A 13,792-nucleotide genomic window follows, 5' to 3' on the forward strand; every position below is an offset into this window, starting at 1 on the left:
TTTGTATCCCAATGCATTTATGACAAGAGATTTGGACTAACATAAAGATAACCAATGGCTACAACAGTCTCTTTTTTTTTTCATTAGCAAAGAGGTATTTTAAATTACTTTAACTTTTACGGTATTTCAAATTACTATAATTTATAGAAAGGTGATCTTTAAGTTTATGTTTTTATTTAGTCTGGATTATATTTGCTGTAACATTTAGATGGCTACAATGAAAGCGTATTTTGCTGTAATAATATTTGGTAGTCGCGAAACTGCTGGCTTAAGACCATCCGATAACAGTGGTAAGAACATAAACCAGCAGCAGTGATATTGGGTACAAAATGTATGCTAGAATGCATGTCCAAAATGGGAACCTTCTGCTGAAGCTGGCAGAAAAACCAACCGCTGTCGAAATAAGTAAAACAACTAAAACTTCAGCAGCCACGTCCCATGATAAATTTCGTATGTAAACGAGCGCCAAAAATATGACCAACCCCACAATGTTGTTCATGAACGCCGCTGTGTAAATCTGCAGAAAACAATTCAAACGTTAGATAATATTGATCATATGGGGTTGCAGTGTTGTGTTTTGCTCACGGAAAGTATTAGGGACTAAATTTTGATATAGAAATCGGGAGAATAAGTGTTTGACATCATTAGACGCTCAAGCGTGTGATAGTAGTTAAAACAATATATTTGAGTTCATGGAGAGAAACAGACCTCAGAAAGTGTTAAAGAGATGGCATCCTCCGTCTTCTCTTTGGCAGACGTTACTGACATTAGCGCCAGTCTGTAGTTTGTAGCCAAGGGTATCACAACATACGAGGCCGCGAAAGAAGGGATGCTTGCAGCAGTGGAAAATTTTCGGAGACTTACCATGAGGGGCATTGAAAGAAAAACCGTTATGGCAGTTCCTAGAATAATTAGAAAAGCAGCCTTCAGGAGATTCATCCACGATGTATCAGCACCCTTAGTCCCATTTTTCTTAGAGATCAGCGGCGTAAGCTGATCTTCCATAGATTTCTCATTCTGCAAGTGCAGTTTAATGACCCGGATGAAACTCTAGTTTTTATAATCATTCAAATTAGTCCTATCAGGCAAATGCGGGCGTTATAGCAGATGTGCTCCTCCCCTATGCAGGTAATTTCAAGTCGCTCTCTCCAGGGTTCACATTAGTTTAAAGTAAAATATTGCTTGTGTAAAAAAAACGTACTAGTATAGTCTTACCGGGGCTGAATTATACCTTGGAATTAATTCTTCTGAAAAGCGATGTATGTTCATGACCTTTATCGTTGGCAGGGGGCTTAGCTGGATTAATCCATTTTGAGATTCCATTCACAAACTCCGTCTCAGCTATTTGAGCGTCGCCAGAGAGATCAAATTGCTTCATCACTTCTGATACATAATCATCGTCATCCAGACCTATTTCTTCTATTTGTATTCCTAGGATCAATGCTCTAAGTTCATCTGATGATATGTATTTGTTATGATTCTTGTCTATTCTATGGAACAGCCTGCAAATAAATTTAGAAAATGACTAAATGATAAGATCATACCATTTCAACGATTTAGGTGAACTAAAAACAGAAACCGGGTACTTACCCTTTTATAATAGATACATTAGGGTTTCCGCCTACTGTCATAAGACTCGGCAGTATGTTTTTCGGTATGTACTTACGTAGCAAATATTCAAGCCTTCTACTCTGAATCCATGGTTGAAAGAACTGCATAATTTTTTTCTGTCAATTACGAAGTTCACGAATACAACATTTCTAACTTATGTACTGTGTTCATCATTGCTAAAACATTCAGTCTTTTTCGAATTCTTATTAAGTTATTTCATCTTTCAGACACAATAAATCGAACTTTTACTATTATCTAAGTATTGCCGAGCGGATTTTATATTCTTGAAGTTGTGTTACCTGGTAAATGAAGTAAGTGGCAAGGAATGCAGATGCAATCAGTAGAGCAATTAAGATCACAACTCGAACCGCTGTGGTTGAAGTCAAGATTTTTGCCAGCTGAAGAATGAGATATGGGATCAACGAGAACATCATGATTCTTGCAGTATCTTGGGTTTCGACATCAGTTCTTACACCAGAACCTGCACAACCATGTTTACTTACACATCAAGTTGTCATATTTTAGAGCTCTTTCTTTCTGTGAGTGTTGATTAGTGTTTGTGAAGATTAGAGAAGTAACCAGTAAAACTGAAGGGTTTCGTATTTTCTGGATTTGATGAAGTTTGAGAATCCGAGAGGTCAGAGCTACCGAAAGCAACAGCAAGTAAACCAGTTAAACTGAAGGGTTTCTTATTTTCTGGATTTGATAAAGTTTGAGATTCCGAGAGGTCGGAGCTACCAAAAGCAACAACAGAACCCCAAATTAGGGTAAGAATCATGATTGATGATCCTGCAAGCATGCTCATGCTCATTTCTGCCATTTCCTCCACAGTTTCTGTAGTTGCTGTAACTCCAATTACTGGGGAACAAAATGTGAATTTCTGTCATGAATTTACAAAATACAATACATGTCATGCATATTTCTACTTTGATTTAAAAGTTACAACCAAAACTTCTAAACTTTCTCCAAATAGTCGAGCAATTACTAGGCAAGTCAAAATCATACTATTAATCCTCTAATACTCATTCACACTCTTAGCACACCTTGTCACATGTAAGGTTACTTAAATTTAACGCGTGAACAATACATATTAAACACGTGAGTTGTTATGATCAACGATTCAACACCTGCGTATAGTTTGCTTTGATGCCATAATATATTATGGTTATCATAAATTAGGTACTTTTTTTTTTGTAATTTTTCAAAATTCTGTCTTCTTTATACCTGCTCCTCATATTTTTATGGTCGGGAAACAATTATAAAATGACAAACTATGAAGCTGTACACCTAGATTTATAGCGTAATAGATTTTATAGAGAGGAAGACGATCGATGAGGTGATAACAAACAATACATGCTGAGGCTTGAGAAGAAATTAAAGAGGTTACCAAGAACCATTCCAACTTGTGGAATCAAGCCAAGCAGGTGGAAAGCACTAGCACCAAAGACACCAGTCCCAAACAATTCAAAGAAGATTTCAGATCCTCTTGAAACATACTGATCTGCGAGGGAGAGCAAGACCTCGTAGATGATTACTAGAAAAAGAAGCCCCCAAACTGAAGTTGCACAAGGCAAGAAGCCAAAAATTGGTTCACAAGTCACAGAATCTGATTTAAGATTCAGTGCTTCGAGGATTGAAGATTGGCTTATTTCATCGTTTATTCCATTGGATACAAGACCGGAGTCTCTAACAATCCGGCCGCTTCCTAAATGGACCAGTTGGAGGACCAGAAAAATGATGAACAGAGCTGGTCTTGACATATCGAGAGACACTTAGCTTTGTAATGAAAATATGTCAATGAGAAGGAAACTTGGTGCTTGGTTAATTAGGTTTAAATGGAGATCGATACCATGCAAGTTGTGACATCAGAAAAAATGGACAAAAAAAATCATACAAGTTGTCTGACATAAGCAAAATCCATCTTTTCCGTCCTCTAAATTTTGAACAAGAACAAAAGTTGGTAATGTATATAATGTGGCAGGTTTACAGAAACAGCTACCTACCTATTTGGATTTTTAAACAATTTGACCACATATATTCTTCTATACTTGCTCCACAATGACATTAATTATTGCATAACATTTTGGATATAAGTAATGAAACTCTCTAAATATAAATGCACACATTGACAAATACCTTGACTAGTCGATTGTATTGTGCGTATAAAAGTTAGATCAGTTTGTCTCAAATATCGAGTTTTTCTTTCAAATAAATTAGAGTAGTTTAAAATATGTAACGTCTTATCACTCTTATTATTTAAAATAACCACGTAGTAACAAAATATATTATATTGATGACAAGCATAACAAGTATTCGCCCGAGGAGATTCATATGAAGATCAGCAGAGAGCTTTAGTATTCGTACGTAGGTCTCTTTCATTATCTTATCTGTCTACGGAATCTGAGTTAATTAATCAAAGTACTAAGATTTTTCAATGCTTACTTTTAATTTAAAAAAAAATGATTAAAGATTAAACATGGGCTGCAGAGTGGTCTAGGTGGGTTGAATTTTGGTGAAGCAAAAGCTTGTTTTCTAGGTTCCCGACAACTACAATAGTCTTCTTTTTCTTGTCATATGCATGGGATACCATGGGGAACAAATATATTTAAGGCTTTAGTGACTTCTTATCTCTCAAAACCTTTGTGACCTTCTGTTTTAATTGAATTGTCAAGTAACTATCATACTCTTAAATATTTAGGTAAATTACATAAATCTGTCTTAATTATTGGGTCAGTCACAGTTTCATATTCCATCTTTAAAAAATTTCAATGTCATACCTCATCTATGAATTTTTTACAATTTCATATATTCCGTCAGTTTTCTTTTAATTTTTCCGTTAAATGCTGACGTGGATTGAGGCGGGGACATTCCCTGGCCCAACTAGATTATAAAATTAATTAAATATTAAAATACAAAATAAAATCATTTAAATATTTTTATTTTATTTTAAAAAGGTGGGACCCATCCCCTACAAACCCATCACCCCACCCCTTATTCCCAGTTCACCCCAACATCGAACTCACCCATCTCCGATCACCCCAACCTCTCCTTCGCCACCTCTTCGACTCCCCATCCCTCTATTCACCTCCGTCCCTCCATTCCACCAGATCTATACCACTCACAGGCCCGAACCCGACCCGATCCCCCTTGTCTTCTCCTCTGCAACCACCTCCTCGACCCGATCCCACACTCTCTCGTCTCTCTCCTCTGTAAACCTTAAAAAGCAAACCCCCAAACTCTCCCTCTCTTCACTTTCTCTCTACAGAGAGCCAGCAGAAGCAATGAAAGAACTAGACTGCCAATCAATCAACCGGCAAGCTCCGCACCCAGAGCGACATCGACTTGATCCTGGCTCGCCTTAACAGCACGTCGCCGATGCCGAGATTTTGATCAAGAGCGGCGTCCTTCTGGACTCCGATGTCTCATCCGTCAGCAACTCCTCCTCCATGAGAGAGACAGTCCAGGCCTAGTGTCGGAACCTAGTGACTTGGCTCTAAATAGAAAGCGCCGAATCGAGGAACTCGACGATGGAGGCGCTTGTAGGGCTTCTGCAGGAAGACGACAAACATGTCACTCTTGGACATTTTCTAGGGCAACACACCCGTCTTGCAGGCTTCGACGGCAGGTGTGCTGAGAAATTTGGTTGGGTTTGCCGAGAATTAAAAAATTATGGATTTTTTTTTCAAAAATTGTTTGTTTCTAAGGAAAGATGAGAAGAGTAGGGGAATGGGATAAGTGGCCGAGGAGGGTGGGGGGATGTTGGCGCAAGTGGGATCTGGGTTTGGGGTGGTTCTGGTTTTGGTTAGGGGAAGACGGGAGCGAGGAAAAATTTTGATGGGATAAGGGGTGGGTGATGGGTCCCATTTTTTTTTAATAAAATAAAAATATTTAAATGATTTTAATTTTTTTAATTTTTTTAAATTTAATTAATTTTTTAATCCAGTTGGGCCAGGGAGTGGGCCTCGTCTCAATCCACGCCAGCATTTAACAGAACAATTGACAGAAAACTGACATAATGTATGAAATTGTAAAAAAATCGTAGATGAGGAATGACATTGAAATTTTTTAAATATGGGGTATGAAACTGTGACTGACCCAATAGTTGAGGTAGTTTTATATAATTTACCCTTAAAATTTAGTATACCAATACTTTGTAATTTCCCTATTTAAAGGGCTCCATATGTATCCTTAAAGTAGTGAAATTAGTGAATTAAAGTTAATCTAAGAAGAGAGTGAGTTTTCTACTCCTTAAAATCAAGTGTGAGACTTGGTCATGTCAAGTGAATCCACGATTAGCTGTGAGTGAATCCGTTGTTCCTGGTTGAGTGATTCCCAGGTTCTATCTCCGTAGAAACGCAAGTGATTTCATCCCCTCTGGTTGAGCGATTACCAGGTTACTACCCCTTGTCTTTTCAAGACTCTTGGTCTTTTCTGCATCAAGTGGCATCAGAACAGGTTCTCTGTTGTGGAGTTAAAAGGAAAAAATAAAAAATCGTGTTGTTGATTATACACTTTTTTAAATTTCAGTTCTCTTTGTTCGAGTCACCCAAAAGGTTACCTATCATTGGAAAGGTCTGGGAGTCCACTTTCCAACAAAACAGACTATCACATCCTGGCCCGAGGTCCACCACATCCTGGGCCCGCTCCACCACCGTAGCACGATATTGTCCGCTTTGGGTCCCGACTACGCCCTCATAGTTTTGTTTCTGGAAACTCACACGAGAACTTTCCAGTGGGTCACCCATCTACTCGCTTAACTTCCGAGTTCCGATGAACTCCGAAACCAGTAAGCTCCCAAAAGACCTCATGCTAGATAGGGATGAGAATATACATATAAGATCACTCCCCTGGGCAATGTGGGATCTTACAATCCACCCCCCTTAAGGGGCCCGACGACCTCATCGACACACCACAGCCAGGGTTAGGCTCTAATACCAATTGTCACATCCCGACCCGAGGTCCACCACATCCCGGGCCTGCTCCACTGTCGTAGCACTATATTGTCCGTTTTGGGCCCTGACTACGCCCTCACGGTTTTGTTTCTCGGAACTCACACGAGAACTTCTCAGTAGGTCACCCATCATGGGAGTGCTCTCGCGGGTTACTTGCTTAACTTCCGAGTTCCGATGAACTCCGAAGCTAAGCTTCTAAAAGGCCTTGTGCTAAGTAGGGATGAAAATATACATATAAGGATCACTCTCATGGACGATGTGGGATCTTACACAGACAATGCCTTAGTCAAATTTTTTGCAGCAATTTGCTAGCAAATAGTGAAAGGTGTACGTTTTGTGCAAAATCTACAAGGTGCGGTTTCTTTTTCAACGAAGAGATATACCAGCATCTTGTTCCAATGAATAATAATTAGGTATATGAAGGCCACTCTAGTATGTTATTTATGGAGGAGGATCTGTTTTATTCACAAAGAATTGATTGGAATCTACCTCCACTATATGATGAGTGTTCGGAGGATGGTGTTTTGATGATTCCTATCCAAACAGTTGCTAACGTTGAAGTGAATGTTGAAGAACATGCTTTGATAGATATTTACAGCTTGGAAAGTTCAAAATACGAAGGATTTGGATTTTTTCAAGATGAGAAGATTGATAGTCTAATGTTAAGTTCATCAATAAGCTATGGGCATGTAAAATTGTGGTCACGAGTCACGACCAAGTGATGAAGGAGCTATTCAAATTTGCTTTTTAATGTTAAAGATCAAGTTTTGGGGACGTTACAACTGATGGCATATTGTTGAGAAGGTCGAAAACCTAAATTCAAATCAAGATTAAAAAGATACAAACTTGAGGACAAGTTTTTTTTGGAAGAGTAGAATGATGCAGTGCATGGGGAACAAATATATTTAAGGCTTTAGTGACTTCTCATCTCTCAAAACCTTTGTGACCTTCTCTTTTAATTGCATTGCCTAGTAACTATCCTACTCTTAAATATTTAGTATACCAATGCTTTGTATTTTCCCTATTTAAAGGGCTTCATATGTATCCTTAAAGTAGTGAAATTTTAGTGAATTAAAGTTAATCTAAGAAGAGAGTGAGTTTTCTCCTCCTTAAAATCAAATGTGAGACTTGGTCGTGTCGAGTGAATCCACGATTAGCGACGTGAGTGAATCCGTTGCCCCTGGTCAAGTGATTCCTAGGTTCTATCCCAGTAGAGAAGTGAGTGATTTCGTCCCCCTTGGTTGAGCGATTCCCAAATTACTACCCCTTGTCTTTTCGAGACCCTTGGTCTTTTCTGCATCACATGCATAATCAATGACTACAATAGTCTTTTTATTCTACTAACAAAGTGGTGTTTTAAATTACTTTCACTTATTCCCGAGAACTAGTCGAACCCACATATGCATGCACGATAGAGTAATCATCACGGGTGATTCAATGGTTGGGAATGAATTCCAGTCCCTTATTTCATACAATCCGTTCTAGAATCGATTCCTGACGCTAGTGAATAACACGATGATATGATCATGAAAAGATTAAAATGTCTTTATGAGTCTTTCCGATCTTTGAAAAAAAAAATTGTAGTGGTGAAGCCACCAACTGTTCCCTTTTTCAAAACAGGAAAAGCATATGCAGGAATAATAGTCTTACCGTCAACCTAATGCTATACAACAAGAACCAAGTGACCGCCCAACCCATGTACGTCTACATAATCAAAGGGTTGAAGAATCATTATATAGAAACTTTGGGGTCTAAATCATTGAATTCAAAATTTGTACCGTTGATTTTACATAGGAAAATTATAGATGTCAGCATGTGTGATGCGGTGTAGTGTAAAGTGGGTTTCGATCCGTGAGTTCATGTGCAATTCGATGAGTTCACGTCCACAAGCAAACCGAACAGCCGAATTAACTCCCATCTTCCCTGAGTTCATGTGCAATTCGATTGCTTATCAGGAACCCTCCAATGGTGAAGCCGCGATGAGAGGCAGTTCGACGGGGAAGGAAGGAATGGGACGTCATCAAGGATGACTTCTTTGTTGGATAAATGAAGAACACCCTCGTATGTGCTTCTCTATAAAATATTTAAAATGATTTTTTAAGTAATTTTATGAAAAAAATACCTCTCACGTGCTGCTTTTAAAGTACTTATACATCCCAAAATCTCTTTCAAACATACCCTTAGTTTTATTTTTTTTTAACATGCAAATATTCTTCACTAATTTAGGCTGAAAATGAAGAGGGTTTGAACCTGAGACGTAGTGATTTAAAAAATAAGACCTTAAACATTAGCACAATCTTGACCCTTGTTATTTTTAGGGTAAATCTCAGTTTACTATCACTAAGTTTCGTGATTTTCAAGATTTGGTACATGAAGAATCACACATGTCAATAAGAATCCCTCATGGATATTAAAAATATAAAATAAAATAAAAATTAAACATTACAAAATTACAAATTTACAAAAAAAAAAAAGATGTCTTCTTCCTCCCTTCTCCTTCCGACACAGTTCCAACAAATGGGTTCAGAGCTGATTTTCCGAGGGCACAAGCCGACCAACATGCGGCGACATCCCGATCTCCACCCCCCCCCCCCACTCTGCTTACGTCCTCCACCCCTGCTCTCCTTACGCCTCCGGCAACGTCCCGATCTCGAACTACGTCCGGTATGACTTTGATTCGTCAGCGACGACCCAGTACAACGAAAGGGGCCATTGGGGTTCTAACAGGAAGGTGCCACTGGGGCTGAAACGAAAGGGGCTCCGGATCGTCGTGACGGGCGGGGCCGGATCTACCATCTGCTCGAGGTCGACCAGATCTACCATCTGGCTTGCCGAGATTCGAGCTCATCCGACACACGACGTCGTTGAGCGACTTCTGCTCGAGGTCCACGTCATTGAGCGATGGCGTTGGACGGCACCGTCGGGGGGGGGGGGTGAAGGAAGGATGGATGTGATGTGGGTGCAGAGGGAGAAGGGAGGGAGAAGAAGAAGATGTTCGAATGAGGAGGAGGCCGCAGAAGTTGGGTGGGTGGATTGAGCGAATTGCTGAGTGCATGGGGTGCGGCGAGGGGTGGAGACTGGCTGGGCGGCGTCGACTGACATTTTGGATTTGCACATATGGGTGGAGGCCGATAAGGGAGGGACGGTCGGGGGGGTTATGGAAGAAGACACTTTTTTTTTTTTTTGTAATTTTTTTTAATTTTTTAATGTTTAATTTTAATTTTTATTGACACGTGACGCCCAGTCATTGTTCATATAAACATCACATCATCAGTTAGATTTAACAGCCAGACTAATGGATTTACGAGACTGTTCCAAAAGTAACACTTTAGGTATGAGTCTGGGACAAAAAAACTTTATGTACCAAATGTTAAAAACAACGAAACTGGTAAACTGAGATTTACACTTATTTTTAATATTGACATGTTTTGAAAAGAGCATGAGATTTTTTGTTTTTTTTTTTTCTCGAAGAAACGATATTATTCACATTAAGGGAAAGAATATGAACTTAGCCTCATAATGAGCTAACAATAATGTGGTTCAAATTTATCTTTGATGAGAATTGAACATAGAACCACTCAATTACAAGTAAAGAAAAATAGTATTAAACCGTATTACTAAACAACAATTTTTTTTTAAATAGAAATAAAAAATAAATAAAAGAAATGAAACTGACTGCGCGAGTGGTGAGATAGTATCGCTCCAATTCAACCTAAATCCATTGTCAATGGGTTTGTTTGAAACAATTGGTCCATTTGGTTGGAAGAAAGAATTAAACATGTAAAGATACAATATGCAGACAATTTAGAATTGGTTTATATGCTAACCATAAATCCTTTTTGGGGGGGGGACCAGGATTCTCTCCTGAGCAATTCCCTAGGGATCCCGCAATCTTGTCCGTTCATTTTATATTATGCGGTCAGTTTTCGTTAGGTACTATTCATATTTGAATTTTAAAAATTTAAATTTTAAATAATTTCTGACCACACGACATATAATAAACGGATAAGATTGCGAGATCCCTAAGGAATTGCTCAGGAGAGGATCCTGGTTCGTAATTGTGAAGCTAAAAATAATTTGAAAAATCCTGGAACTGACACATGAACTTTACAGCCAAAAGACGAGAATATCCTTGTTAAATGCTATTTTGTAATTTATGTCAAAAAAGGTAGGACTATTACATATTAAACATTTTGTTTATAAGATATCACATAAATGACTTTCATTATACAAACTAACATTCTTGGAGGTGAAGATGCTCCCGCAACAAACCCGACCGTGAAGTTACATCCGGATTCCGGCAGATGGTGAAATCTTTCAAGGTCTATACACATAGGAGCAGGGCATGCAATCTCCTCATAACTGTTATACAAAACTTGCTTTTTATACTTCTTCGCTACTGCTTTGGCTAACGGACTTCAAAATGTTGAACTTGCAGAGTGGGCAGGTGGCATTGATCTGTAACCATTTGTCTATGCAGGTGCAGTGAAAGTGGTGACAGCAAGGAAGTTCACGCAGTTCAGTTCCATCTTCGTAGGCACAAAGGCAGATGCAACATTCCTAAGATAAACACAACTCACGTAATAAGCACACTTAGTGATTTGGTGTAGGGTTAATTTGGCAATGAGAAACTGAAACCCCGGAACTGGTGCCCCGGCCTTCATACACATGACTTGAAAGGCTCAATTGCTGAACAAGTACATGTATGAATTCCAGTTGGTAATACAAAAACCTATTTCAGCATGCCATTAAAAACAAAGGAAAACTAATGAAAAAGGCTTGAAAACTTTGAGTTTTAATGATAAGGACAAAATAAAAGGTAAAGTGAATAGCATGATTGACTTTTTAGTGTAAAAATGTGGTTTTTCGTTAAAGTGAACAGTACCAGGTGCTTTTCGTTAAAGTTCCCTAAAAACAATTAACTATTTTATGAGACTTTCTAGTAAAAAGATATCAAGAATGTATCATGGAACTTACAGCATCCTCTGGGGAGAGAACATGTTCGGTAGGTGTAGTAGTGTCGCATTCAGTCATTACTCCTCCAAAAGATTCTTGGATCTCACCACTAACTTTGTCAAAATCAGGTATCTTGCGGAACTTGTACTTTGGCAAACGATCGATCTCTTCCTTTGTTGCTCCTTCCTGTCCAGGAACAAAAAATGACCAGGAAATTAGGGACAGACAGTATTCAACAGCATATAAGTGGTTTAGGGACAGACAGTATTTAACAGCATATAAGCGGAAGGAAGGTATAAAATTCTCACAGGTTCTGTTAATGAAATTCAATAATTCTCCTAAAAAAGTAAACGACTGATACACAGAAACTGTGCAAGATATGATAGTCAAAATTTGACAAATAAAAGCAAAGTCACTATAAATCTCCAAGAGCAGAAAATCACTGCTAGACAATGTCTTCAAATGGCATGTTTAGATCTTAAACCAGAATCCCAGTGGGGATTGGACATAATTTCCTATCCGAAAGTTTTAGTGCATTCAATTGCACCAGACAACAGGAAAATTACACTATATTCTTAGTTTGCCTCGTATGCCTTGACTCTTGAGGCTCGAGAAGATAAGAGGCGTAATGTTGTGCAATAGACGTTCACCGGTCAAAGTATATCTTATGTCCATACGACAAGCGATTATCAAGCACCCTTAATGTACGGAATAAACTCAAACATTTCCTACAAGCACATACCTGATCTGTCACAACATACAAGATGGCAATGATGCAGGGGAGACAGAAGCAAACGGCAATACCAACGAGAGAAGCAAGAACAACGCAGATGACTACGAAAACAACATCCAAAGCAAGAAAAGTGATACATATCCTGCAAAAGAAACCCACATTTTATAAGTGTACAAAATCAACAGCATGCGCAGAAAGGACTTGAAAGAAAACAGAAGCAAAAAGGGACAATTAGCTCAAACAAACCAGTATAACTGGGGAGATTCCTGTGTCAAATTTTCACCGCCAGCAGTCACCCAGTAGAACCCAAGAATCCACCAGATAAACGAAAATACCGTATTCGCAGACTCCAAATTCTTTGCAACACTGCCACATCAAACCATCACAATCAATCTCAGTCAAGACAATTTCTTCAACTGGAAAATGGGTTCTTTCCTAGAGGCTCAAATCCAATCCAAAATTCCCAAATTTAACAATTTTCACCCAAAAACAGATATTGCAACAGCTACAGTACTACAAACAGTAACAGTTAATACTCAAAGCCCCAGTTCAAGTTCTCAATTAACCCTAAAACAAAAAAGTTAATAATTTCAAAAGAGAAAAAGAAAAAGGGAAAAACCTGGTGGCAGTGTAATCTGTGCTCTGCTCAACTCCATAGTCCTCAGCATCATCACTCCCAGACCCAGATGAACTTTCCCACGCAGAACTCGCTTCCGCCCCCGCAGCCGCTTGACCTCCGCGCCTCCTCCGCTTGCACTCCACGACCACGCAGACCATATGCACCAGGCACTGAAACGCGTAACCGCCAATCCAAGTCCTCAAAGGGACGGAAGGCTCCTCTTTCCAGCTCAGCGACAGCACCCCGACGGCAATTCCCAGGAGCCCAGCGTTCCACAATAGGTCCAAAACGATAATCGGCCGGGAGTAGGCCCAGTCGCTCTGGCGATCCTCCACCTGCTCCGCCGCGGCCTCACGGACTCTAACCGACGGCTCTCGCAGCATCATCCGGCGGCTGCTCGCGCGTCGCAAGAACCGAGCTGCGCCACGGAGAGGATGCGGCGGCCGACGTATGAGTCTCCGGCTCCGGACGATGTTGTCGGCGAGGGAGTGGCCTAAAAGCGGCGACGAGGCGTCGGAGGCAGAGGGTTGGTACTGGTTTGAGCTCAACATATTTTTCAAATTTTTTTTCTTTCAATTTTTACTGAATTTCGAAGCTAATTGAATTGGGGATTTTCCATTTGATCTGGAAAAGTGAAATTTAGGGTTAGAGTGTGGGGGATCGAATTGAAAGATCGGATTTTTGGGGATGATTTGATCGGAAAATTTGGTGAGCCTTTTGTATCGTGGCAAGGAAGAAAACACTTTAAACACAACACAATCACATGGGGTTTTGGCAACCGTTAAAATCGACGGACGAGTTGACGTACGCGCGGGACTACCGAAGCATATTTTGTTTTATTTTGTTGTAAATAGGAAAGAGAAAAGGAAATTAATTTTGGATAATTTTACCATTTTGTCATTTAGTGAGGCAAAAGGATAA

The 13,792-nt window shown here is 39.5% G+C and overlaps 2 protein-coding genes across 4 annotated transcripts in view; both read right to left on the reverse strand.

The window, feature by feature from the left end:
• LOC126585743 (E3 ubiquitin-protein ligase At1g63170-like) overlaps window positions 1-13,680 on the reverse strand; it is a 37,104-nt gene extending 23,424 nt beyond the window's left edge. Inside the window, exons 1-5 of one of the 2 annotated variants that reach the window (XM_050250244.1) lie at window positions 12,872-13,674; window positions 12,499-12,618; window positions 12,262-12,394; window positions 11,541-11,705; window positions 10,693-11,123 (exon numbers count right to left, since the gene is read on the reverse strand). In XM_050250244.1, coding sequence (XP_050106201.1) covers window positions 10,947-11,123; window positions 11,541-11,705; window positions 12,262-12,394; window positions 12,499-12,618; window positions 12,872-13,422 — 1,146 coding nt within the window. In that variant the 5' untranslated portion in view covers window positions 13,423-13,674 and the 3' untranslated portion in view covers window positions 10,693-10,946. Of the gene's footprint in view, window positions 1-10,692; window positions 11,124-11,540; window positions 11,706-12,261; window positions 12,395-12,498; window positions 12,619-12,871 lie in introns of those variants that run through there. The other variant, XM_050250245.1, reaches the window with a different exon arrangement.
• Window positions 210-3,386, reverse strand: LOC126585738 (sodium/calcium exchanger NCL2-like). 2 transcript variants are annotated; one of them, XM_050250233.1, is made up of 7 exons: window positions 2,999-3,386; window positions 2,281-2,469; window positions 1,911-2,092; window positions 1,591-1,712; window positions 1,232-1,502; window positions 709-1,017; window positions 210-517 (listed from the first exon to the last, which is right to left on the reverse strand). In XM_050250233.1, the coding sequence occupies exons 1-7, from the start codon at window positions 3,369-3,371 to the stop codon at window positions 269-271; spliced, it is 1,695 nt and encodes a 564-aa protein (XP_050106190.1). In that variant the 5' UTR covers window positions 3,372-3,386; the 3' UTR covers window positions 210-268. The 2 variants fall into 2 exon arrangements, with proteins under 2 accessions (XP_050106190.1, XP_050106189.1); XM_050250232.1 differs by having other exon boundaries at window positions 2,191-2,469.
• Window positions 13,681-13,792: the final 112 nt, after the last annotated feature.

Source organism: Malus sylvestris, chromosome 10 (genome assembly GCF_916048215.2).
Source record: "Malus sylvestris chromosome 10, drMalSylv7.2, whole genome shotgun sequence".
Taxonomy (NCBI): domain Eukaryota; kingdom Viridiplantae; phylum Streptophyta; class Magnoliopsida; order Rosales; family Rosaceae; genus Malus; species Malus sylvestris.

Bases quoted from the DNA above. Each gene is read 5' to 3' on its own strand.
- LOC126585738 (XM_050250232.1), bottom strand. From the start codon at position 3,371: ATGTCAAGACCAGCTCTGTTCATCATTTTTCTGGTCCTCCAACTGGTC. The intron at 1,503-1,590 runs GTAAGTACCCGG...ATTTATTTGCAG, and splicing joins AATGTATCTATTATAAAAGG to GCTGTTCCATAGAATAGACA. The intron at 518-708 runs GTCTGTTTCTCT...TGTTTTCTGCAG, and splicing joins TCTCTTTAACACTTTCTGAG to ATTTACACAGCGGCGTTCAT.